General features: G+C 41.1%; 2 protein-coding genes and 1 long non-coding RNA gene across 8 annotated transcripts in view; 1 reads left to right on the top strand and 2 right to left on the bottom strand.

The window, feature by feature from the left end:
• Positions 1-74: 74 nt before the first annotated feature.
• Positions 75-18,065, bottom strand: LOC138414152 (uncharacterized). Its single transcript, XR_011246573.1, has 3 exons — positions 15,198-18,065; positions 14,345-14,662; positions 75-220 (listed from the first exon to the last, which is right to left on the bottom strand). It is a non-coding gene; the product is annotated as an uncharacterized lncRNA (long non-coding RNA).
• MISFA (mitochondrial sheath formation associated) lies at positions 2,697-3,505 on the bottom strand. The gene is given in 2 exon segments (XM_060019683.1): positions 2,697-2,789; positions 3,202-3,505. Coding segments are annotated over 2 exon segments (162 nt in total). The 5' UTR covers positions 3,271-3,505.
• UEVLD (UEV and lactate/malate dehyrogenase domains) overlaps positions 14,605-25,918 on the top strand; it is a 46,565-nt gene continuing 35,251 nt past the window's right edge. For 4 of the 6 annotated variants that reach the window (XM_060018596.2, XM_060018597.2, XM_060018598.2 and 1 more), the window contains exons 1-3: positions 14,605-14,710; positions 21,676-21,760; positions 25,110-25,175. In XM_060018596.2, the coding sequence (XP_059874579.1) occupies positions 14,669-14,710; positions 21,676-21,760; positions 25,110-25,175 (193 nt within the window). In that variant the 5' untranslated portion in view covers positions 14,605-14,668. Of the gene's footprint in view, positions 14,711-21,675; positions 21,761-25,109; positions 25,176-25,918 lie in introns of those variants that run through there. The other 2 variants (XM_060018599.1, XM_069540957.1) reach the window with 2 other exon arrangements.

The following is a 25,918-nucleotide window of genomic DNA, read 5'->3' as shown; positions in this document are numbered from 1 at the left end:
CCATCTCCCTGTTTTGAGCTAACAGAATACCAAGTCTTCATCTTTAAAAGTGTGGTAACTTGAAAAAAAAAAAAAAAAGTATGGTAACTTGTTACATAAAATGTGACAAAATGGTATGCAATTACTTTATGTGAAACCAACAGGAACAGTACAGCTTGTCAGGAAAGCTTCAGAGCTGCATTACTTCACCAGGATCATCTTTGCTTATTTCCACCGGAATCTGGGAAGAAAAAAGTATGTCAGGTGGGTCTTGTCTAGTGCTTGCTAGGGTGTGGGGCTGAGATAGCTGCCCTCAAGGGCAGGCAGGGGTAGCTGTGTCCAATTCTGTCTCACCTAATGCCTCCAATCCCAGTTGCCACAGGGGCTTAGCAGTGTGGGAGCTGACAAGAGGCAAAGAAAAGATGAACATCCAAGGTCTTAACAGGAGGAGAGAGAAAAGAGACATCTGCCACCAGAACCGTTTTACAGACCAGTGTTTACCTGATGAGGGACAGTTAAGCGTGGGTTGCTGGTGTGGGCTAAGTGGTATAGAAGGCTGAACATATAAAGTGTCCCATGAGCATGAGACTAGGTCAGCACTGTCAGACAGCTTTGAGTCTGGGCCTGAAATATCTTTATACCTCCAGTTTTTTTGAAAGACACTGAAGAACTTAAAAAAAGTAAAGACTCTTAGGAAAAGATGTATAAAAGATCACATGAAAGAGGGAACTCTCTCAACTCTAAGTAGATAGTGAATAAGAATAGAAGTAGGTATGCTACAATAACTTAATAAAGAAGAGAGTATTTGTTTCTAAAGTTGGATTTTGATGCTTAGTTCATTTATCTCGGGGAATACATTTCAAAGTGGGAAGAGAGAACACAGTTGAAGGCACATTTACCCCTCCTGGGGGATACTTATATCCCTTCCACATCGTTCCTGCAATGAGAAGCATCCAGAAGACAACGATCATTGTGGGGCTTCTTGCTTAGCTGGTGGTGTGTGCAGGGGGAAACAGGCGGTTCTGAAAGGTGTGGTGTTCTATTTCCTGAGTCCTGGAAACTGGGCTGTCTTCATTCAAGACCAGATGGTGGATGGTCCAGCATGATAGCTCCTGGCTGAGAAGCTTCGTGGTCTAGTCTGACCTGAAGTGGCTCGCCATGGCTATTTGGTGGTCAGAGCTCAGACACCAATTGTGACATCAGCTCCTGTGACCTTGGGGATCAGAGTGAGTAGCTATGGGACAGTTGGCCAGGATGCCAGATGTGTAGAGGCTGAAGAGCCCTTAGCAGAAGGGCCCCATTCTTTAGTGACTCTGTGTGGTTAGGATCTAGCTGATATCTTTATTAACTCATCACCTGCCAAAATTTTGACTACTTGCTTTATGCAATCAGATGCAAAAAAAAAAAAACACTGCTGTGAACAAAGCCAAATAAAACACACCCTGGATTAACTGGGAGGAGTGACTGGGTATGTACGCTATAAGCAATTACTTAAATACTATTGTTAGGCTATTTAAAGAAGAAAAATCTTGCACTTTGCAAAATGGCACAGTTAAACCCTCATCGTGCAGGGGAAGCCTCCTATCAACTTCCCTGAGAAGGGAAGAAAAGGAAGATGGGCTATTATGCCCATTTCATAGCTGGAGAAACCGAGGCACAGAATAGTTTCAGTGGTTTGGTCAGGATCACACTGTGGCAGTGGCTCAAGCTGAACAAGTGCCCAGTGCCTCCATCTGCATCCCCGCCCCACACAGGTCTGACTGTTGGGCCAATACTCTCATAGAAATTCTGGGGCAGATTGAGAAAACAAACAAACAAAAGAACGACCATCATGCCTTGCTCCTAGTATGGGCCTGGGACTTGATAGATACCCATGCCTTCTGGAGGAGCTTCCCAGAAAACCTGCTCCTGTAACTGGCATATTACTAAGACTCTTAGAGTTAAGTTTAACAATGGGAACATCTTTGAAAAAACTGGTCTGAATGACACGGGGTGGGATTTGAGAAACCCAGGAAATGGTTTGCTAAAAGGACACGGCTACTAATGTTTCCTATCGGCAGGCTGGTCTAGTGGAATGAGTGAGAGAGGTATTAAGTCCTGAGATCTATGCTTGCACCCAGCTTCACAAATGGGTTGGTTTGTGTGGCCCTAGGTAAGTATAGTCACCAGTAACTCTTTGTTGACTGGTTCATTATTTTGCCTAGTTGTTAAGTTAGCATTTACTAAATGCTAATTGTCAAGCTTTGCAATAAATGCTTTACATGAATTCCCAAATGTAATCCTCACAAAAACAGAAAGGTACTGGAACATCTCCATTATACAGAGGAAGAAACTTGAGGTTCAGAGAGATTGAACTTTCTCAAGGTCACATGGCTAGGAAGTTGCAAGGTTAGGACTTGAACTCAAATTTACACTAACTCCAGTTTCAGCATCTGCCAAAGAGGGCATTAAAAATGCTGGTCTAATTTATTACAGAGTTTGCATGGAGAAAATAAGTTAATAGATGGAACAGTCTTTGAAAAGAATACCCCTGAGGTACGGTTATTGACAAATCTTCGAACCAGGGCTTGCTGTCCTCAGCAGTACTCCCCAAATTCTTTCCCCTTCCGCAGTCTATTTTATTTTCCAGAGGAATGTAAGCTTTCCATTGAGATTTCAGGGTGCCACTGAGTTCTCTTGAAAGGGAAGAATCCAGCCCAACAGACCTTCATGCCCACTCACAGCTGCAGATCTTCATCCAAAATCCGACTCCTCAGGTGTGTCTTGCTCTCCTGAACAGCCTACCTCTCCTTCCATTTCAGAGTTGGAGGCTGAGGAAGAAAGAAACTCAAAGGCAGAGCTGGCCCAACTCGTTGGCTCTGTATGTGACTGGAAGGGCTGCTGAAAAGGTCCCACCAATGTCCACATTCCCTTTCCTCCCAGCAACCACTGATCCACTTGGCCTGAAATCCAGAAGTCAGGCACTGTCTCCACCAGACCCCTTATAAATTCCATAGTGCTTTGAAATAAGTGATGTTAAGTACCCAAGTGGAGGGGGAAAGGCTTAACGATGTCCCAATGGGATGGGAAGTAGCCTGGGAAACTTTGTTCCCACCACATCCTGACCTCTTATTAGTGGTGAGACCCCAACTATCTTTCCTGTTTGGTCAGAAACGCCAGCTGGGAGGGTTAGCCAGAGCCAGGACTGACTACGAGGGATTAACAGGCAAGGTCACTCCTTACCACAAACTCTGGAAATGTGCCCATGTAACATGCAAATCCAACAGAAAGCATCCAGCCAAGCACGATCATGATAATAAGTAAAACAACTTCTAAGACACGATTGCACAGCAAAAGACTATTCACCAAGATCTTGACAAAGGAGTATGCTCATGAAACCCTCAGTTGGGAGAGGTCTCGCATATCAGTTCCAGTCCTTAGCTCCAAAGGATCTGCAACTCCCTAATAGAGAAGCTGGAGTCTAGTAGGGCATTGTGACATCACTGATTATATGGCCCAGGCCACAACAGGTCAGAGAGACTGCCCCCAGACCAGCAGTTGAGCAGCAAACTAAGCTCTTTGAATGCGTTATCTCACAACAACAATATGAGGTAGGTACTATTATTTATCCCATTTTACTAATGAGAAAACTGAGGTTTACAGAGCCTGAGTGACCTGCACTAGGTCACACAGGTGATGCTCCAGATCAGGGCCCAGTTGCCTGTTAGCAAGTTGGGCTCTTTAGACTAGAGACAGGGATTGGGAAAGGTGTGTTCCTAGGTCTATGACAGCCGTGAATGAAACAAAACTGAATTCTAGGGAAATGAGAACTCTTTATTTCTGTCCTTGCAATCCCTCCCCTCCCATCTCAAGGGCTGTCTCACCACCATTTTACACCATTCTTCAGTTCCTTTGGTCAGCTCCTGTCCACTGGTTCTCTTTTCTTTTCTTTTTATTATTTTTAAATAAATTTATTTATTTATTATTATTATATTTTTGGCTTCACTGGGTCTTCATTGCTGCGCTCGGGCTTTCTCTAGTTGCGGCGAGCAGGGGCTACTCTTTGTTGCGGTGCGCAAGCTTCTCATTGCAGTGGCTTCGCTTGTTGCGGAGCACGGGTTCTAGGCACGCGGACTTCAGTAGTTGTGGCTCGCGGGCTCTAGAGTGCAGGCTCAGTAGCTGTGGCACATGGGCTTAGTTGCTCCGCGGCATGTGGGATCTTCCCGGACCAGGACTCGAACCTGTGTCCCCTGCACTGGCAGGCGGATTCTTAACCACTGAGCCACCAGGTAAGTCCTGGTTCTCTTTTCTTGGCCTTCAAGAAGCCATAAGTATCCTTGTCCTCTACTCACAAAAACCTCCAACTGTTGCTGTGGCTCCCTTCTTAACTGTCTGTTTCTTAACTGCCTTTTACGACCAAACTTCCTAAACAAGTGGTCCATACCCAAAGCCTTTCTTTCCAGTCCATGCTTTTCTTCCATGCATCACATCCTGACTTCTGCCCCCACCTCACTACTTAAGATGCTCTCTCGGAGGTTACCGAAGATCTCCTTTTTGTCACGTTTAATGACCTTATCTTGATCCCTTTGACCTCCCTGCACTGGTACAGTAGACCTCTCCCTCCACCAAAGTTCCTCCTACATACACATCTCCCTATTATTTTCATATTCCCTTTATTTTCATGATAAATCATTGTAAAACATGAAACTATCCAAAGATGTATAAAGAAAAACGTAATACTCTCCCCCTCTTTCTTAGTCACATGATGTAACCAGTGTTACCAGCTTAGTGTGTGTTCTTCTGCCCAAGACTTCTCTACAAGCTTGCAAATATCACTATACATATAGAGGGATACAGAGGGGTTTTTTCAGTGTTGTTTTATTTAAGGTGATCACACTACACGTGCTACTATGTAACTTGCTTTTCTCCTATAACAATACATCACGGACATCCTCCTGGGTTAATTGATAAAAAATCTAAACACATTCCTTTTTTGTTTCTAATAATAAGCTTTATTGAGGTATAAATCACATGTGATAAAGCACACTCATTTTTAGTGTACAGTTGATATGTATTTTAAAATGTGTCATTCTTGTAACTACCACCACAATCAGGATAGAAAAAATTGTGATCATCTCAAAAAGCTCCCCGTGCACCTTTGCAGTCAATCCCTTCTCCCTAAATCCCTTGGCCCCTGGCAACCACTGATCTGCTTTTGCGTTTTCTAAAACTTCATATAAATGGAATCATAACCTTCTTCCACTGGCTTCTTTCACTTAGCATTAATGCTTTTGAGATTCATTCATGTTGTACAAGAGTTAGTTCTTTTTTATGGAATATTATTCCATTGTATGGATGTATCGGTTTATCAATTTACCTGTCAAAGAACAATAGGGTTGTTTCTAGTTTGGGGCTATTTTGAATAGAGATTTTGTTTTTTGAATAGAGATGTTATAAATATTTGTGTACAGCTTTTTAAGGGAATATAAGTTTTAATTTTTTAGGGTGAATCCCAGGAGGAGGATTGCTGGATCATATGAAAAGTGTCTGTTTACAAAAGACCCTGAATAGCCAAAGCAATCTTGAGAAAGAAAAACGGAGCTGGAGGAATCAGGCTCCCTGACTTCAGATTATACTACAAAGCTACAGTAATCAAAACAGTATGGTACTGGAACAAAAACAGAAATATAGATCAGTGGAACAGGATAGAAAGCCCAGAGATAAACCCACACATATATGGTCACCTTATCTTTGATAAAGGAGGCAAGAATATACAATGGAGAAAAGACAGCCTCTTCAATAAGTGGTGCTGGGAAAACTGGACAGCTACATGTAAAAGAATGAAATTAGAACACTTCCTATACTATACACAAAAATAAACTCAAAATGGATTAAAGACCTAAATGTAAGGCCAGACACTATAAAACTCTTAGAGAAAAACATAGGCAGAACACTCTATGACATAAATCACAGCAAGATCCTTTTTGACCCACCTCCTAGAGAAATGGAAATAAAAACAAAAATAAACAAATGGGACCTAATGAAACTTCAAAGGTTTTGCACAGCAAAGGAAACCATAAACAAGACCAAAAGACAGCCCTCAGAATGGGAGAAAATATTTGCAAATGAAGCAACTGACAAAGGATTAATCTCCAAAATTTACAAGCAGCTCATGCAGCTCAATATCAAAAAACCAAACAACCCAATACAAAAATGGGCAGAAGACCTAAACAGACATTTCTCCAAAGAAGATATACGGACTGCCAAGAAACACATGAAAGGATGCTCAACATCACTGATCATTAGAGAAATGCAAATCAAAACTTCAATGAGGTATCACCTCACACCGGTCAGAATGGCCATCATCAAAAATCTACAAAGAATAAATGCTGGAGAGGGTGTGGAGAAAAGGGAACCCTCTTGCACTGCTGGTGGGAATGTAAATTGATACAGCCACTGTGGAGAACAGTATGGAGGTTCCTTAAAAAACTACAAATAGAACTACCATATGACCCAGCAATCCCACTACTGGGCATATACCCTGAGAAAACCATAATTCAAAAAGAGTCATGTACCACAATGTTCACTGCAGCACTATTTACAATAGCCAGGACATGGAAGCAACCTAAGTGTCCATCGACAGATGAATGGATAAAGAAGATGTGGCACATATACACAATCGAATATTACTCAGCCATAAAAAGAAACGAAATTGAGTTATTTGTAATGAGGTGGATGGACCTAGAGTCTGTCATACAGAGTGAAGTAAGTCAGAAAGAGAAAAACAAGTACTGTATGCTAATGCATATATATGGAATCTAAAAGAAAAAAAAACGGTTCTGATGAACCCAGGGTAAGGACAGGAATAAAGACACAGACATAGAGAATGGACTTGAGGACACGGGGAGGGGGAAGCGTAAGCTGGGACGAAGTGAGAGAGTAGCACTGACATGTATACACTACAAAATGTAAAACAGATAGCTAGTGGGAAGCAGCTGCATTGCACGGGGAGATCAGCTTGGTACTTTGTGACCACCTATGGGTTGGGATAGAGAGGGTGGGAGGGAGACCCAAGAGGGAGGGGATATGGGGATGTATGTATAAAAAAGTGAATCAGCAGAAACTAACACAACATTGTAAAATAATTATACTCCAATAAAGATGTTAAGAAAAATAAGAAAGAAAACTGCCTCTTTAAAAATTTCTCTCTCACTAATTTTCAGCAATTTTATTTTCAGGTTGCTTTGTGTAACTTTCTGCATGTTTCTTCTACCAGGGGTTTGGTGAACTTCTTGAATCTGTGGGCTTATGGTTTTCATCAAATTAGAAAAATATTTGGCTACTGTTCCTTCAAACACTTTTTCTGTCCCCGCCTTTCCCCTTCTGTGACCTCCACTACTTGTGTATTAGACCAATAACCAGTGTGATTCTGTCCCACAGCTTGCTGGTACTCTGTTCATTTTTCTTCTCTTTGTGTTTCATTTTGGATAGTTTCCATTGCTGTCTTTTTCAAGTTCACTCATCTTTCCCCCTAATCTTCGAAACTTCTGTTAATCCCATACAGTGTATTTTTAATTTGATTTTGTATTTTTCATCTCTAGAAGTTCAACTTCTCTCTTTTTTTTTTAATTCTACCTTTCATTTTTCTCCATATGGTGTTCATGTTTTCCTTTACATCCTTGAGTATATTTATGAGATCGATAATAAGCATTTTAAGGAAGCTGTCTGCAAATCTATCATCTCTATCATTTCTGGGGCTGTTTCAATGGTTGATTTTTCTCTTTGTTGTGGGTGATATTTTCCTGTTTCTTTGAATGCCTGGTAACTTTTGGTTGGATGTTTAATATGGTGAATTTTACAGTGTTGAGGGCTGCATTTCGTTGTATTCTTTTTTTTTTTAAATTAATTAATTAATTAATTTATGGCAGCGTTGGGTCTTCGTTGCTGCAGACAGGCTTTCTCTAGTTGTGGCAAGTGGGGACAACTCTTTGTAGCAGTGCGTGGGATTCTCATTGTGGTGGCTCCTCTTGTTGCAGAGCACGGGCTCTAGGCACACGGGCTTCAGTAGTTGTGGCACGCGGGCTCAGTCGCTGTGGCTCGCGGGCTCCAGAGTGCAGGCTCAGTAGTTGTGGCACACAGGCTTAGTTGCTCCGCGGCATGTGGGATCTTCCAGGACCAGGGTTCAAACCCATGTCCCCTGCTTTGGCAGGTGGATTCTTAAACACTGCACCACCAGGGAAGCCCTGTTGTATTCTTTTTGATAGTGTTGGGTTTTCTTCTGGGATGCAATTAAGTTACCTGCAATCAGTTTGAGTGTTCTGAGGCAAGTTTTAAGCTTTGTTATGGTGGGCCAGGAGCAGCGTTTACTCTAGAGATAATCATCCCCACTACTGAGTTATGACCCTTTTAAGCGCTCTCTCTGATGCCAATGGTATTAGGTCTTTCTGATCGGTGGAATTTCCCACAACTCGCAGCCCTTCTGGGAGCTCCAAGAAATGTTTGGCCTACTGTTTCTGGGTGGTTCTTTTCCGGGCCTCATGGAATTTTACCCCATGTGTGCACAGACAGAACTCAGCTAAAGACTCACAAGGGTCCCTGTGGAGATGTCCAGAGTTTTTTCTCTGTGGAATTGCCTCTTTTCAGTACTACATCCTGCAAATTCCTGGCACTTTGGCCTCCTTGGTACGCCACTATCTTTCTTTTCAATTCAGCTTCGTTTGGGTAACCCCTCTCTGTGCTGCAGTCTGAAAACTGCCTCTGGGCAGTAGGCAGGGGCTTTTAAAGCTCATCTCTTGTTTCCTTTCTTTCAAAGTTCACAGTCTGGTGCTGGCCCTTGTGCAAGATGTGAAAATAATTATTTCATATATTTTATGCAGTTTTCTATTTGTTTATGGAGAGAAGACAACTCCTGTAGCAGTTGATTCTTCATAGACAGAAGCAGAAGTCTAACTTATTTTTTTTTAATTCCTGTATAATATTCCACGTGTATTTCTTCTTTCTCTCTCTCTCTTTTTTTTGGCCGAGCCGTATGGCTTGTGGGATCTTAGTTCCCCGACCAGGGATTGAACCCAGGCCCCAGCAGTGAAGGTGCCGAGTCCTAACCACTGGACCGTCAGGGAATTCCCTCATCTTTCTCCTAATAATGGGTATATCAGTCAAGATCTAGTCAGGAGATAGAAACTACACAGTAATTTGAACAGAGAATGTTCGATAAAAAGAATTATTAACTAGGAACAGGAGATTAATGGAAGAGGTAGAAAGCTCTACATGTCACAGGAATAGCATATATAGGGAGCAGCCACCACCACTAGAACTGAGGCAAAGCATCCAAGGAAGGAATAAACTTGAAAGAGTCTCTGCCCTTCCAGGGTTGAGATCCAAAACTTGGACAAGTAGTGGTCATGGTAGGGATATCCAATGAGCTGCTGTAGGCCGAGCCTGGTACGTAGGGCACCACCCTCTGAGATGCTGGTGGAATTTGCTGGGAAGTCTCCATGGGGGGTGTCTGTCAAGCTTACTGATCATTGCTGAGAATCTACCCTCTGGGAATATGCCAGTAGAATGTACTGGGAAGCCACCTTGTTGGGGGTGGTAGAACTCATTGAGTAGCAGGAGCGCCACTGAAACTCAATGGAAAGCACCCTACACAGGGGCCACTGAAATTCGACAGAGGTGAGCACTACTGGATATCCCGACTCATGCCACTGGCAGCCACACAGTAGGACCCAGAACAAAAGCACACTGGAAGGAGGAAGTCTCTTCCTCCTTGCAGTATCACCCCCAGGCCCTCTATTGACAAAACTTAACATTGTGCCCACTAGCAAGAGAGAAATGCTTAAAAGGTCCAGCTCCACAATAGCAGAGCAAGCAATAAATGGTGTATTTGGAACTGAAAGGTAATAAATTAGTAACAGGCACAATGTGCATTTAGATTGTTTTCCCAACTTTTTATCACCATAAACAATGCTGTGATTGTCATAAACAAAATTTCTTGGACACATTTCTCTTGCACGTTGCCAATTTTTTACTTAACCAGAGAAGCAGCAAAATGACCAAAAAAAAGCACGCCAGTTCAGACAGAGCATGAAAATTGAGAGGCGATATAAAATCTTGAGAAAAAAGAACTAGTTTAAGAAAAGAAAGATTGCAGTTTCATTTCACAAGGTCAAAGGACATTTGTGGAAGGATGGCCTGAGATGCAGCATATGCTGTCAGTCAATGAATAACAATATAAGCTCCACACATCTAAAGAGTAAATGATACTGTCTTGTGTTTTTGGTTTTTTTTTTTTTTTGGCCGCGCTGCACATAGCCTGTGGGACCTTAGTTTTCCGATCAGGGATTGAACCCGGGCCGTGGCGGTGAAAGCACTGAGTCCCAACCACTGGACCGCCAGGGAATTCCCAATACTGTCTTCTGATGAACAAAATTTCTAAATTTTCATGAGGTCCAATCTGTCTAATTTTTTCTTTTGTTGCCTATGTGTTTGGTGTCATATCCAAGAAATCACTGCCAAATCCAATGTCATAACGCTTTTGTCCTACATTTTTTTCTAAGAGTTTTATTGTTTTAGGGCTTACATTTAGGTCTTTGATCCATCTTGAGTTAGTATTTGTATATGGTATTAGATAAGGATCTAACTTCATTTTTGCATATGGATATTCAGTTTTCCCAACACCATTTGCTGAGAAAACTGTCCTTTTCCCACTGAATGGTCTTGGCACTTTTGTCAAAAATAATTGACCATATATGTGAGGGTCTGTTTCTGGACTCTCTACTCCACTGGTGACATACTTAGAGTAGTCAAAATCACAAAGGCAGAAAGCAGAATGGTGCTTGCCAGGGGCTGGAGGGAGGGAAGAATGGGAAGTTATTGTTTAAAGGGTACAGAGTTTGTTTTACAAGATGAAAAGAATTATGGGACAGATGGTAGTGATGGCTGTAAAACATTACGAATGTAATTAATACCACCGAACTGTATACTTAAAAATGGTTAAGATGGTAAATTGTACATTATGTGTATTTTACAATTAAAACTTTTTTTAAAGAAGTAAATGATGAGGATACATTTGTCTGATATTCAGAATACCGAGGTTTTATCCCTAAACAATGTGTCTGATAGGACACATAACTATGAAAGCAAAGAGTATAAACAGAGATCAGAAGCAGAGGACCAAGAAAAACCATTCTTGTGTTTTTTCTCAAACTATAAACAAAGGAGCAGAATATACACTTTTCCCATTTCTTAGCCTGAGGACTTTTTTTCTCTTTTAATATAATTAACATCTTTGTATAATGCATACATCCTGGGTACTTCTATTTCTCTAAGACAAATTCCCAAAAGTGGGGTTAAAACTGGTATGTATATTTAATTTTGTAACCTTTTCTCCCCCGAACATTGTCAGTAATACATCTCTTATTCAACAGGATATCAGAAACAAGGAAATAGGAAATACTTCACTAAACCTCAGTTTGCTCAACAGTAAAAGTGAGATAATAATTGATAATAATTCCATCTAGGGTTTTGTGAAGATTAACTGCAATGAAGCGCATAAAACTCTTAGCAATGTACCTTCCACATGGGAACTGATAGCTACACACATGCACGTGTGTGCACACACACACACACAACAGGCGTAGAGTGTTCCTAGTGCCTATAATTCATCCGTAGTTATTAAACCAGAAGAGAATTGGTGGTTTGGATGGAAGGCCTCTTCCATAAAAGGTTCTTTCATAAAAGATGGAAGAACCTTGTTCAGGCCTTACTTCTAACTTGATAGCTTTTCCTTGATTAATGGATTTCTGATAGGATCTGTTAAATCTTAGAATCTCTGGAAGTTTCGAAGTTTCTGAGGTGTGTTAGATCTGGCTGAGGTGCTCTTAACAAGCCTCTTATCCTTCAACCGTCTCACCTCCTACCTTGTCTCCCGGCTTCCACTCTCCACTCCCCACCCCCCACCCCAAGTCTCTTCACAACTCATCTGTCAGACTTATTCTTTTTCAACTCAGTCAGATCGTGTCACTCCTCTGTTCAAAACCCTCCAGTGGCTTCCTCTCTCTCAGAGCAAAAGCCTAAGAAAGAAAAAAGCAGCCCCTTGCATCTGGGAACCGGACTGACCTAGCTAGGTCTCAGTGTTGCTACAAGCTGACCTGGCCCTCACAGCCAGGCTCCTGTTGTCTCCTGTTGGATATAAACCATCTCAGAACACTGACATCAGACAGGGTCACTCAGACCATGATAAAATGAGACCAAACAAGGCCTCGTCATAATTTCTTCTAAGCAGAGACAAAAACAAGGTCACTGTGCAACCCAGGAAATACCCAAACATCCTCTTCTCTCTGCTAATGCGACTACTGGTTCTCTACCAATTACAGCCTTAAACTTGCTCTAGCTTACCCATCTGAGAGATAATATATATTGAGATACCCAATCATAGAATTGTCCCTGCCTTCTGACAGCACCCAATCCAAAATAAAGCTTTGATTCCTTAAGCCCTCTCCCAAATCACGCAGAGCCCAAATCCTATAATAGGTTCTTTCCACACTCTTACTCAGCTGTCCCAGTGGTTCTCCACAGTATCTGCTCCCTCACCGGAAGGGGTAATCAACCCAACTTGTTTAAGTATGGGTGTGTTCCTGATGGTCTCTGGTAGGAGGGCATTGACAAGCCAGAGTCACAGTTGTCCGCAAAGTTCTTATAGTGGTTAGAATCACCCAGGCTTGTTAAAACAGATTGCTTGACCTGATCCCCAGAGTTTCTGATTCTGTTAAGTCTGGGGTGAGGCCTTAGAATCCGTATTTCTAACAAGTTCCAGGTGATGCTGAGGCTGCAGGTCTGGGGACCACACAGGAAGAATCACTGTCCTAAACCATCTGTGGCTCCCCCTTATTTCTCTGACGTAGCCTACTTCTGCTTCCTCACCTCTTCTTTGGACTCCAGCCACACTGGCCTCCCCGCGGTTTTGACTCTCCCCAAGCACACGTCTGCCTTAGGGCTCTGGTTGCCCTCTAATATGGAATGCTTACTTTCTCACCTCTCAAGGAGACCCACCCTCACTTCCTTAACCTGCCTTTTAAAAATTATTCCCCACAACACTTAATCAGTTCTTACATACGGTCTAATTTACTTACTATTTTTATTGTTTTGCTCTCCTTCTACTAATAAAAGAATGACAGCCTTAGGACTGCTGATACTTTTGTCTATTTTGTTTACTGCAGTATCCTCAGACCTAGAAAAATATTGCAGGGGAGCAAAATTTGTCACCCTAGAACGTGTCTCTTTGGCAGGAGGGTTAACTTAGGATGTCCATTTTTAAGGCCCCAAAGACTTCCCCCTAACTGCCTAAAAGGATTTAGAGAGAAGGCCCGTTCCCCTAATTAAGGTGTCACCAGAGATATCTGCAAAGAATATGGGATAGGTGTGGTGGCGGGAACTCGGCAGAGCCTAGAAATCAGAGTCACCTAGTCTCTGCAAGGGCCAGCAAACATTTGTTTACCAAGTATTTACCTTCTCCATGTGAACTGCCTTTCTCCCCTTTGAAGTCTCAAACCACAACCCCCAACATCCTCTTTTGCCATAGCTGAAGATGGTATTTAAGGTGAGGGCTTCGGCCATTAAGGCGAGTCACTCAGTTCTCCTGGGTCTCTCCCAGGTATACATGCTATTAACTTTTGTTTGATTTTCTCCTATTATTCTGTCTGGTGTCAGTTTACTTCTTAGACAGCCAGAGGAAGCTAGAAGAATAGAGGAAAATTTCTTCCTCCCCGACAATATCTAGCAAGTAGCCAATGCTCAACAAAAGTTTGTTGAATAAATAAGTGCTCCTTCCAGTCTTTCGCTTTCTTCTCCCAATAGAATCACAGCATTCCTACCTTTGGCTCTTCCTATAAATACAATCACCTTCCTGCCCACCCAACCTCTTGACAGTTACAATAGCCAGCTCCCAGGACTTTTTAGGACCACTGGCTCAAACCAGGGATGCAAAGCAGGTAAGTAACTCATTCAAGGAAACCAAACAAGGCCCGCAAATTGCATCTCTTCGTCTTACTTCTCCAGATGACATTAACCACCAATCTACCTTTTTTGTCTTCAAACTCTGTTGCCTGACTTTTTCCTCTCTCGGCCACCAACGCTGTTATGCTCTGCCCCGCCCCGCCAAAGGCACACCACCCTCTCTCGGCTGTCTTATTTCCCAGTTCTGACAATTCTCCTCCTGCGTCCGTTTTCCTATCCAGCCCCCCCGAAATTTCTCTTTTGAAGCTCCATTACCTCTTCCTTCCTAAATCCAACCACAATTTGGGGTCTTTCTTGATCTTTCTCGATACTCTACTGAATTTATCATATCCTTCTCGAAACTCTCTCCCAGAACAGCGCCAATATCTTCTACCTCCTTTACTGCTTCTCCTCGGGTCCTTCCTATTCCTGTCTTCACCGATGTCCCCAAGTTTCCCTCCAGCAAGCTGGGTCGTGGTTTCCTTGGCGCTCACGCGTTTCTGAACGCGCTCGGGGTTCGCGGAGGAGCGGTGGTGCGACTCGGGGCGGAGCCTCGCTGAGCCTAGGGCGTTGGACACCGGTGGACTTTCGAGTCTGGGAAGGGGCGGGGCCTTGAACCGCTCGGGAAGTTTGATCCTCGGCAGCCCCCGTCCAGGACAGTGCGGAAGGAGATTCCCGGGCTGGGGTCTCAGAACCCGACTCACGGTCCTGGCTGGAGATGGAGTTCAACAGTGAGGGTGTGACGCGACTGCTTGGCAAGGTGCGGCCAGCCCGCCGGGCAGGGTCTGGGGCGCCGGGGCTTGGGGGCGTTTCCACCCCTGGCCGGGCCACCTCCTTGGGGCGTTTCCCCGGTTTGTCAAGGGGCTTGGAGCGGGGGGTGGGCTGGCCTGAAGCCGACTGCGGGGAGTGGCCGCAGGGAGGGCGCGGACCTCTCCTTCCCGAGGCCGGGGCTCTGGCTTCGCCTGCAAATCCGAGATCCCCCAACCTCCACCCGCTGTGAGACCTTCTCACGCCACCAGCTTCTCTTGGTCTCAGCTTCCAGCCCTCGCCAGTCCCTTTAACCATGCCTTTCTCTCTGCAGAAATGGCCTGCCCTCACCCCACCCCCTTTTTTTTTATGATTCGCGTGGCTAATCCTTTGTAGGACTCAACTCAGATGTCACTCCCTAGAAACAGAATGACTACGTCCTTTACTTGCTTTCAGAAATATCTATTATCACATCGTGGAGTAATTATTTACATACAAACCTTACTCGGGCGGTGAACTCTGATGGCAGAGAGTGCTGTAGAATTCCCATCCCCTAACCTGACACGACGGAGTGCTGAGTGTGCAGTGAATGAAAGACCTGTGTAGACTTAAGAATGAAGACAGGGTTGGAAGGCCCGGAAGAGATCCTCGTAATGTTGAAAGGTTGAGGTGGAGGGCTGACCCGGAAGTCTGACCTGCGTTTCTCGGGCATGACTAACGCCAGTTTCTATGTTACACCAGGCTCTTAGTTCAGGCTCTCTGATTCCCCACCAGTGTACAGTCTGAGGCAACCACCTTTTCCACCAGTTTCTTAGTTATATGATTCATAATGCTTCTGAAAACTTCCCTATGCGGAAACGGTACGTTTATGCCGTTTTTTTGTTTTGTTTAAAATTTTATTGAAGCATGAGACATGATACATTCAGAATAAAACAGTAGCAAAATGTAATGGCAGCAGTTAAATATGAATCATATACATGCACATACTTTTCTGGTTCTTTTGATTACATTTTCCTTTCAAGATAAACTGCTCTCTCTTTAGTTGGGTTTGCCTGTGTCTTTCTTTGTTGGGGCAGTTTGTACACCCCTTCGAGGTTTTGAAGCCTTATGATTGAAATTGTTTATATACTTGATTTGAATGATTTTATCTACTGTGACAGGTGTGTAGGTCTTGTAGGAAGAGAAGTATCATCGTCCTTAGGATTACACCCTTCCTGTCTCCTCTTCAGAGAACATGAAATTAAAAGAACCACTCTATCAAGTTTTTCAGTGACGGAAGCATGGTGTATTGTCCAGGGGGAAGAATTGCTAAAGCTGAGAATAGAAAAAGAACTTCATAATTTTGGTGGAACTGGAATGCAGGAAAAAGACAAAAGAGAGACAATAATTTTCTCAAGGGTGGGACCAGTATAGTTGAGGAAGGTTTTTGTTTTTGTTTTTTATCATCAGTGCATAGCATGGAGTCTGGCACTTAGGTGCTTAATAAATGTCTGTTGGATGTGTAAATTAAGGAGACCATTTAGAAACACGTTAGTCCAGCAGGTATTTCCAAAGGTCCTTAACCCTCAAGGTAGGCAAATAATATAATAACTTAATACTTAGAAATAATTTTACTGCTGAAACATTTGTGAAGTGAACAATACATTAAAATCAAGCAACTGTAAGGAGAACATGAAAAATCTTATTGAAAACAAATGAAACCTAATAAGTATTCCAACCTAGATAAATATTCCAGCTTCATGGATGTGAAGATGTCAGCTCTCTCCAGATTGATCTATAGAGCCAATGCAATTCCAATCAAAATTCTAACAGGGTATTTGGCGAACTTTTCAGACTGATTCTAAAATCATTTGGAAGGGCAGAAGGCCAGGAATAATCTTGACATTTTTACAGAAGAATAGGTGTGGGACTTGCTCTACCAGATGTCAAGACTAGTAATGGAGGCTTAGTGTGATGTTGGTGTAGGACAGACAAATTAACCAGTGGAACAGACTAGAGGGCTTAGAACCATGTTCACACGTGTTTGGAAATGTGATATAAAACAGAAGAGGCATTGCAGATAACTACAGAAAGGAGAATGCAGAGACAAATGATTATCTATACAGGCGAAAATGAAATTGGACCCTTACCTCTGACCAAACATAAAAATTCCCCGTGGACTGAAGATTCAAGTGTAAAAGACGAGCTTTAAAACGTATAGAGATAAATGTAGGAAAGAATCTTCATGGACTCAGAGTATGCAAACATTTTTTAAACAAGACGTAAAATACTCAAAGAAGAGTGATAAATTTGATTGCATTCAAATTAAGAACTGTTATGTATAAAAAGACACCATGAAGAGAGTGAAGAGGCAAAATACAAACTTGGAGAATAATATTGTAATGCATAATTGACAAAGTATTGGTATCCAGAATATATAAATTAGCCTACAAATCAATATTAAAACCAATAGAAAATTGGACAAAAGACACGAATAATCACTTTTTAAAAAAAGAAGAATCAGGGAAATGAATGTTTGCTCAACCCATTAGTAACCATGGAAAAGCAAATTGAGAGCATGGTAAAACACCATTTTCTCTCACTAGATTGTCATAAATTAAGGTCATTTCAAAGGGTTTGGAGGATGTGGATGAATGGGAATTTTAAACTCTGTGGTAGTTACCATAGAGAATTCATAATATATGAAGCAAGAGACATTCACAGAATTACTCATCATTAAAAAGTAGAAACAACCCAAATGTTCATTGACAGAAGGAAGGATAATTTGTTCTGTACTCATTCACCCAATGGAAAACACTATGCAGCAGTGAAAATGAATGAACTACAACATGCAACAATACAAGTGAATCTTAGAAACATTATATTCAGTGAAAAAAATTGGAGGTTATATGCAAGATTATATTTTGATTAAAACAAGAAACAACGAAACAACAGTGTGGTGTTTAGGGACGCACACAAATGCGATAAAAACTATGGAGGGCAAAAGCAAAGGAGTGTGACCACACAATTTAAGGTAGGCAGTTGAATGGTTAAGAGAAGGAGCACCCGGACAGGTGTAATAGAATTGGAAAGGTCTGTGCTGTCCAGTATGGTAGCCACTAGCTACATGTGGCTCTTTAAATTCATCAAAATTAGATAAAATTAAAAATGAGTTTCTTGGTCACACCAGCCACATATTAAGTGTCAGTAGCCACTTGTGGCTACTGTATTGGACAGAACACATAATGATCTTTTCCATCATGGCAGAAAGTTTTGTTGGACAGCACTGTTCTATATCAAACATGGGTGAGTTGGTGCCTGAGTGTTTATTCTTCAAAGTGTATATATATGTACATATGTGTTTATATGTATATATATTCTTTTTTTTTTTTTTTTGCGGTACGCGGGCCTCCCACTGCTGTGGCCTCTCCCGTTGCGGAGCACAGGCTCCGGACGCGCAGGCTCAGCAGCCATGGCTCACGAGCCTAGCCGCTCCGCAGCATGTGGGATCTTCCCGGACCAGGGCACGAACCCATGTCCCCTGCATCGGCAGGTGGACTCTCAACCACTGCGCCACCAGGGAAGCCCTGTATATATATTCTTTAGTTGTATTAAATATTAAGTTTAGAAAACTTCTCTGGTTCCCTAATTCCTATTTCCCACTCCCCTGGCCAAGTTACCTTGGACAGGTAACTTAACCTCGATTTGCTCAGTTATGAAATAATAGGATTGGATTTGATCTGTAAGATTCATTAATGTTTAATTTTTTTTTTAATAAAATGATGCCACAAAGTATTCCTCAGGGTGTCCAACATTTGAGCAATGTCATACAGGAGTACTCTTGATGTTCGTAAGTATCAGTCTGCTAAATAAACATACTGTAGTATAATGGATAAAGTTAAACTTTTAGTAACTCCTCAATTTTTCAACTGATTTTTATGATAGTATAATTGCTTTAGTTTTAGAATCTCATGGGCCAGTTTTCCTCTTTAGTTCCCTGCCTGCACCCTTTAAGCAAATGGCATTGTCTGAGGCATATTCCTTGGAGAATGTTATACAAGCTTCTCTTAGGTGGTATAGGAACAGTAATGGAATATATGTCTTAATATTACACTAAGAAGATACTCTGTTTCATATATAGTGAAAATGATGTGCTTTTTATTTTTCTAGGATAGATAAAATAGGTGTTTTTCGTCAGAAAGGCAAATCACATATTCGACTAGTAGTGATGTTTGGATTTTCAAGCCCTAACAAAGAGTGCTTTTGACAAACTTTTATGTCAGTTTTGCAGTTAGATCAGTTCTGGTATATAGCCCTATGCAGCCATTAATCATTACATTCTCAGAGGATGTTAAGGATGTAGAAAACAGCTTATAACATCAAATAGAAGACAAAACAAAAATTATTTGGTTCATAATAAATATATATTCCAGGTGACAACAATGCAGCCTTTTGTACATTTGTGTAGTGTCTGGAGTTGGGATGGTTTCATTCACTTTTGTTTTCACTGAATCTGGGACTCATTTTTACCCTGCTGTAGTTAATACTGATCGATTCTTAGTTTTAGTGATCTTAGTGATCGATGCTCAGTCCTTTGGATCATGATTGCTTTCTATATCCACTCTACTCATATAAATCTGCCTCTTTGCTAACTCCCATCCAATTAGCCTGCATTTATTGAAGCCATACCCTGTGCTAAATGCTATGGGGAAATAAAAATGAGTAAGAGATGTTTCTAGTCTTCAAGTTGTTAATTATACACTTTTTCTTCTGCCAAATTCTTTCCCATCTTAAAATGACCTTCCTCCTTCCCTCTAATTTTCTGTACCGTTCTAGGCTCTAATGTGAATTGTAGACAGCTCTTTTCAGAGGCCTTTCTGTAACCTAGGTATGCTTTGTCGATTCATCGTTTCCTGTCGGTACTTACTATTGTATACATATTTTGTTTAATATCTCACTTTTACATATGTTAATCATGAGATCTTCATACATACCTGCTGAAGTTGGCAGGCAGTAGAGCTATATCTCTTTTGCCTGTGAAAAACTTAAGACTCAGAGAGAGGAAATAGGATCTCTTAGCAGTTATTTTATTTTCTCCCAGTCTCCTCCAACCCTAGGCACCCACTAAGCTACTTTCTGTTTCTATGGATTTGCCTATTTTGGGTACTTTATATACAAGTCATACAATATGTGGCTTTTTGTGTCTGTTTTCTTTAACTTAGTGTAATGTTTTTGAGGTGTATCCAAGTATGTATCAGTTCTTCATTTTTATGGCTGAATATTCCATTTTATGGATATGTCACACTTTATTCATCAGTTGATGGACATTTGGATTGTTTTCACTTCTTGATTGTTATGAATAATGCTGCTATGAACAATTGTGCACAAGTTTTTGTGTGGACATGTTTTCATTTTTCTTGGGTATATACCTCAGAGTGGAATTGTTGGGTCATATGGTAACTCTGTGTTTAATCTTTTGAAGAACTGCCAAACTCTTCCAAAGCAGCTGCACCATTTTACTACCAGCAGTGGTGTATGTATATGAGGGTTCTGATTTCTCCACATCCTTTCCCACATTTGTTACTGTCTTTTTGATTATAGTATGAATCCTCCGACTTCTTTTTTTTTTTTAATTTGTTTTTGGCTGCATTGTGTCTTCGTTGCTGCACTCGGGCTTCCTCTAGTTGCGGCAAGCGGGGGCTACTCTTTGTTGCGGTGCCCGGGCTTCTCATTGCGGTGGCTTCTCTTGTTTCGGAGCACGGACTCTAGGCGCACTGGCTTCAGTAGTTGTAGCACATGGGCTCAGTAGTTGTGGCTCGTGGACTCTAGAGCGCAGGCTCAGTAGTTGTGGTGCACAGGCTTAGTTGCTCCGTGGCATGTGGGATCTTCCCCTGCTAGGGCTCAAACCCGTGTCCCCTGCATTGGCAGGCGGATTCTTAACCACCACGCCACCCACCAGGGAAGCTCTTTTTAATTCTTTTTTAAGATTGTTTTGGCTGCATTCCTTGAATTTCCATATGAATTTTAAGGTCCGTTCGTAAATTTTTGCAAATGAGCAAAAAAAGTCAGCTGGGATTTTGATATGGATTGGCGATTGTTGAATCTGTTGGGGAACATTGCCATCTTAACAATATCAAGTCTTCTGATCTATCGACAAGGGATACCTTTCTATTCATTTAGATCTATTTTAATTTCTTTCAACAATGTTTTGTAGTTTTTAGAGTGTAAGTTTTGCATCTTGTTAAATTTATTCCTAAGTATTTTATTCTTTTTGATGCTATTGTAAACGTAATTGTTTTCTTAATTTCATTTTCAGAATGGTAATAGACTCTTAACATACTTTTTTTTTTTTCATTTAATGCCTAGCACAAGTCCAGGAGGTGGGTATAATTTCTCTTTGCGAATGAGAAAATAAGTTCAAAGAAGTTAAATGATTTTGCCCACAAGGCAACCAAGGTAGTATTTCTGAGACTACATCTGGATGAATGAGGAGGCAGGTCACTCAACCTGACTGCAAACCTTTGCATGCTTTCTGTTTTCCCTTTGAAACCCAGCTGCGGTACCAGGTAGGGCAATTCAGGGTGTCTCAAGTGAATGAGATATTCAGGCACGAGAGGTGGATCTTACAGTGATGACAGGGGTGCTACATCCTGCCCTACTTCTTAAGCCTTCAGGAAGTATTTAGAGGCATTTGATATAGTGATTAAAGGCCCAGGCACTGGGTTTGAGCTCTGGCTTCACTACTTAACTTGCTATCTACCACAGCAAGTTATTTTGATTCTCTAGCTTTCATTTTCATCTTCTATAAAGTCAAGCAGTTATAAGCCCTGCCTACTTCATAGGGTCGTTATTAAAAGGATGAAGTCAAATACTATTCATGTTTGTAAAACTCAGAGCCCAGGGCCTAGCACATAGTAAGTGTTCAGTTAAATGTTAATTTGTAATTGTTCTGTTGCTTATAATTTTTTTCTTATTCCGTGTTCATTTTTCTCTCTTCAGTACAAGTTCAGGGATCTAACTATGGAAGAACTGAAGAATGTAAATACGTTTTTCCCACATTTCAGATATTCCATGGATACCTATGGTAAGAATTGTATCCTCTAGTTTTTGCTACATTGTTTAAACTATTAATTATTTGTTCCTAGAGATCTACAAACTTATTATAATTTCTCATTTCTCTCTTTTATCCCCTGATTTTGAGCTACACTTTATGACCTGTGGTTTTTGAGGAAATTTAAGTTAATAAAATTTATATGGTATTAGTTTTCTATTGCTGCTGTAACAAATGAACACAAATTTAGTGGCTTAAAACAACACAGGGACTTCCCTGGTGGTCCAGTGGTTAAGACTTCGCCTTCCAATGCAGGGGGTGCAGGTTCAATCCCTGGTCAGGGAGTTAAGATCCCACATGCCTTGAGGCCAAAAAACCAAAACATAAAGCAGAAGCAATATTGTAACAAATTCAGTAAAGACTTTAAAAATGGTCTACATCCAAAAAAAAAAATCTTAAAAAAAAAAAGCAACACAAATTTACTATCTTACAGTTATTTGTCTAGAAGCCCAACACAGGTCTCTGTAGGTTAAGTGTTGGCAGGTCTTAGTTCCTTTTGGAGGCTCTGGGAGATCATATATTCTCTTGCTTTTTTTAAGTTTTTAAATGTCACCCATATTCTTTGGCTCAAGGTCACCTTCCTTCATCTTTAAAGCTAGCAATGTTACATCTCTCTGACCATCCTTCTGTAGTCACATCTCCAGAGAAAAGGTTCTCTGCTTTTAAGAACCAAATGTGATTAGCTTAGGCCCACTCTAATCATACAGGATAATTTCCCCATGTCAGGGTCCTTAACTTAATTGTATCTGAAAAGTTTCTTACCAAGTAAGGTAACATATGCACAGGTTCCAAGGATTAGGATATTGGACATCCATGGAGGCTATTATTCTGCCTACCACATATATGGTTGATAATAAATTAATAACAAAGTTTTAGTTATCTTCTTCACTTAATATAGAGGGTCTGGTTACCTGAGAAAGATTTTACTTTACTATCTTTCAAAATTTCTGACCACAACCCACACTTGGAAATGTGTTTTATATCATGACCCCATATACACACAACTAAAGTATTATGTACACCTTGGTGTTTTCTCTTCTATTCCATTCCATACCGTTTCAAAAAAAAATGCTGATTGAGACTCACTAAATTGATTTCAGGACCCACGAATTAGTCAAAACACACAGTTTTGAAAAACTCCTTTATTCTACATGGGTATGTTTTGTATTTGAATTAGCTTGGGTTACAAAAATATGTCTAATTCAGAATAATATATTAGAAAATTTGAGGCATTATTGGAGTATTTCTTAGGAATAGCTAATTTTATGTGTGGAAGAAATGATTAGATTCTGGATTACCTGTGTCTGGCCTCTCTTGATTAGCACCCAGGTATCTGGTGCTGCATAAATGCCTGGGATGGGGGATTTAACAGCTACTATTTATTGAACACCAGATATACTTCCAAATGTTTTATCTATATTATTTTACATATTCTTGTGCAACCAAAGCTGTGAGGTGCGTATTATCATCTTCATTTTTCAGAGAAAGAAACTGAGGCTCAGAGAGTTTAAATAACTTGCTTAAGATTACACAGCTAGTTAGGCATGGAGTTGGGGCTTGTACTCATGTCCATCTTGCCCTCTGCTTGAATAATACTTGTTCTTTTACAATCTGTAAGTAATCTTATAGATTTAAGCCTTTGTTATACCAGTTAATTCTCATTTCCCCCATCTAGAGGAAGTAGGCTGTGGTGCCATTAAACCCTCAAGCTATAGGATTAGTATTGTCAAGGTGCATTTTATTATTGAAGACAATGTTAGTCAGGTATTATAATCAGTTTTCTTTTGGCTTTTTGAATAATTTGGACAATGACTATTTACACCTGTAGTTTCTCTACCACATTTTCAGGTTCTTCTGTGTCCCTGAGAAACAATCCCTGTTCCACTCCTCTGTCCATTTTAGTTTTGCCTTAGAGTGATCCCTTCACCCATTGTTACCTTTCACCCATATAGTTCAAGGTAAATATTTGTACTTATGTACACTCTTGGCCTTGAGTTTTCTGTCAGCCTGGCTTTTCTTCTTCTCCCTTTCTGATAGGTCATCAAATCTATGTAGACTTTTTTCTTCCCCTGCATAAATAGTATAGTAAGCTACTGAAGTCCTTAAAGGACCACATTCCAAGGCAGTTTGACAGTTTGAAACCAGATGTCGTGTTTTCGGTATTCAGTTCAGAAATTAGGGCATTGATTCTCCATCAGTGTGTCCCAGATGGGTAAGTTGAAATTTCAGGGATGTGAAGATTGAGAAAAGGTTGAGAATAATGGAGTTAGAGAAAGCAAAGATAATTATTAATCCTTCTAAAAGGTCACTTTCAAAAGTAAAACTAACTTCTTTTTTCTGATTATAAAAGTTATAATCTGATATCTGAAAGTGCTTATAACTGATGTTACATGTGGCAGTTATTTGATAATGTCCCCACATTTTATAATCCTTTACTTCTTATTAAGGGTTTTCATATCATCTCATTTAATCATTGTGACAACTTTATGATGCAGTCTTTATAGATTTTACATCTTTATTTTATAGATGATGAAACTGAAGTTCAAAGAGGTTAAAGTAACCAAAAGTCACATGCCTCTGTCGACGGAAATAATAAACAGTCTATAATAGGAATAGAAAAGAGTTTTATTTGAGCCAGTCTGAGCACTATAGCCTCAGATAGTTCTGAAGAGCTTTCCGAAGAAGCATGGTTTTCAGCACAGTTTTATATCTGTCAGAACAAAGAACATCAAACATCACAGGGGTGCATTCCTTCAAGGTTTCAAAAAAAGACAAATGAGCATGCACACAATGAGTCAGCATGGCCTTGGCGCCTGTGAAGGGAGCTTTATCATTGAAGGAGTGCTAGCGTTGATGTTTTAGGGAAGGGAGGCATTTATCTCTGTCTTCAAAACAGACATTCTTTACTTCTGGACAATGCACCCTTTTCTTTAATGATTAAAGCAGATGTACAATGTATGTTTAATGGGCCACAAAACTGGCTATTCTAGTTAGCATAAAGCTTAAGTTAAATAATGTATAAGCTAGGATGACTTCTCCGTATCTCAATGTGTGAAAATTTCTTCCATCACCTCTAAGTAGGAAAAGTCGGCCAAAAACTTGGGATTTCAGTATCTTAAGTCCTGTGTTCTTTCAACTACCTGCTCTGCCTTCTAAGAGAACATCATTTAGTTCTTTGCCCTTGTCAACATATTCACTGATTCCTAGATGATGGTATTTAGAAATTATGTGTGTTTCTGTATGTGTGTATGTACATGCACACACTTTAATACAGTTCTTCCTACCTCTGATTGTGCGTTCTGGGGCTTTTTTTTTCTTCCAGTTTTCAAAGATAGTTCCCAGAAAAACCTGCTGAACTTCACCGGCACTATTCCTGTGATGTATCAGGGTAAGTGTGGAAGTTGAGAAAATGTGGGAATTTTCTAAAAGAGCAGTTTAATTAAAACTTATATTTGTTTAGTTCCATAACATTCTCAAAGTGGTTTTGTTTTTTTTTTTAGAGAACATTTTTACGAGCTGGTCAATTTTTTATTTATTTATTTTTAAAATATTTATTTATTTATTTATTTATTTTGCGGTACCTGGGCCTCCCACCGCCACGGCCCCTCCCACCGCGGAGCACAGGCTCTGGACGCGCACGCCTAGTGGCCACGACTCACAGACCCAGCCGCCCCGCAGCATGCGGGACCCTCCTGGACCGGGGCACAAACCAGCGTCCCCTGCATCGGCAGGCAGACCCCCAACCACTGCGCCACCAGGGAAGTCCTTAAATATTTATTTTTTTGGCCACGCTATGTGGCTTGCGGGATCTTAGTTCCCCCAACCGGGGATCAAACCCGGGCCCCCAGCAGTGGAAGCTCAGAGTCCTAACCACTGGGTTGCCAGGGAATTCCCCTCAAAGTGTTTTAACATGTATATGATCTATACTGAACCTTACTGGATGTAGCAGAATGCTGTCCCAGTGAAGGAAGGCTTAGGTTAATACCAACAAATTCAGTTCAGTTCAACGAATATTTATTTATTGAATGTCAACTACCTGCCCACTACTCTGCTAGGTTTTGAGGTACAGAGGCGAGCAAGACAGACATAGGCCTGCGCTTGTGGAGAGTTAACTCTGCTTTCCATAGCAAA

This window comes from Delphinus delphis, chromosome 8 (assembly GCF_949987515.2).
Source record: "Delphinus delphis chromosome 8, mDelDel1.2, whole genome shotgun sequence".
NCBI classification, from domain to species: domain Eukaryota; kingdom Metazoa; phylum Chordata; class Mammalia; order Artiodactyla; family Delphinidae; genus Delphinus; species Delphinus delphis.
Note: the sequence above shows the minus strand (reverse complement) of the source record. Positions and strands in the feature narration are given on the sequence as shown.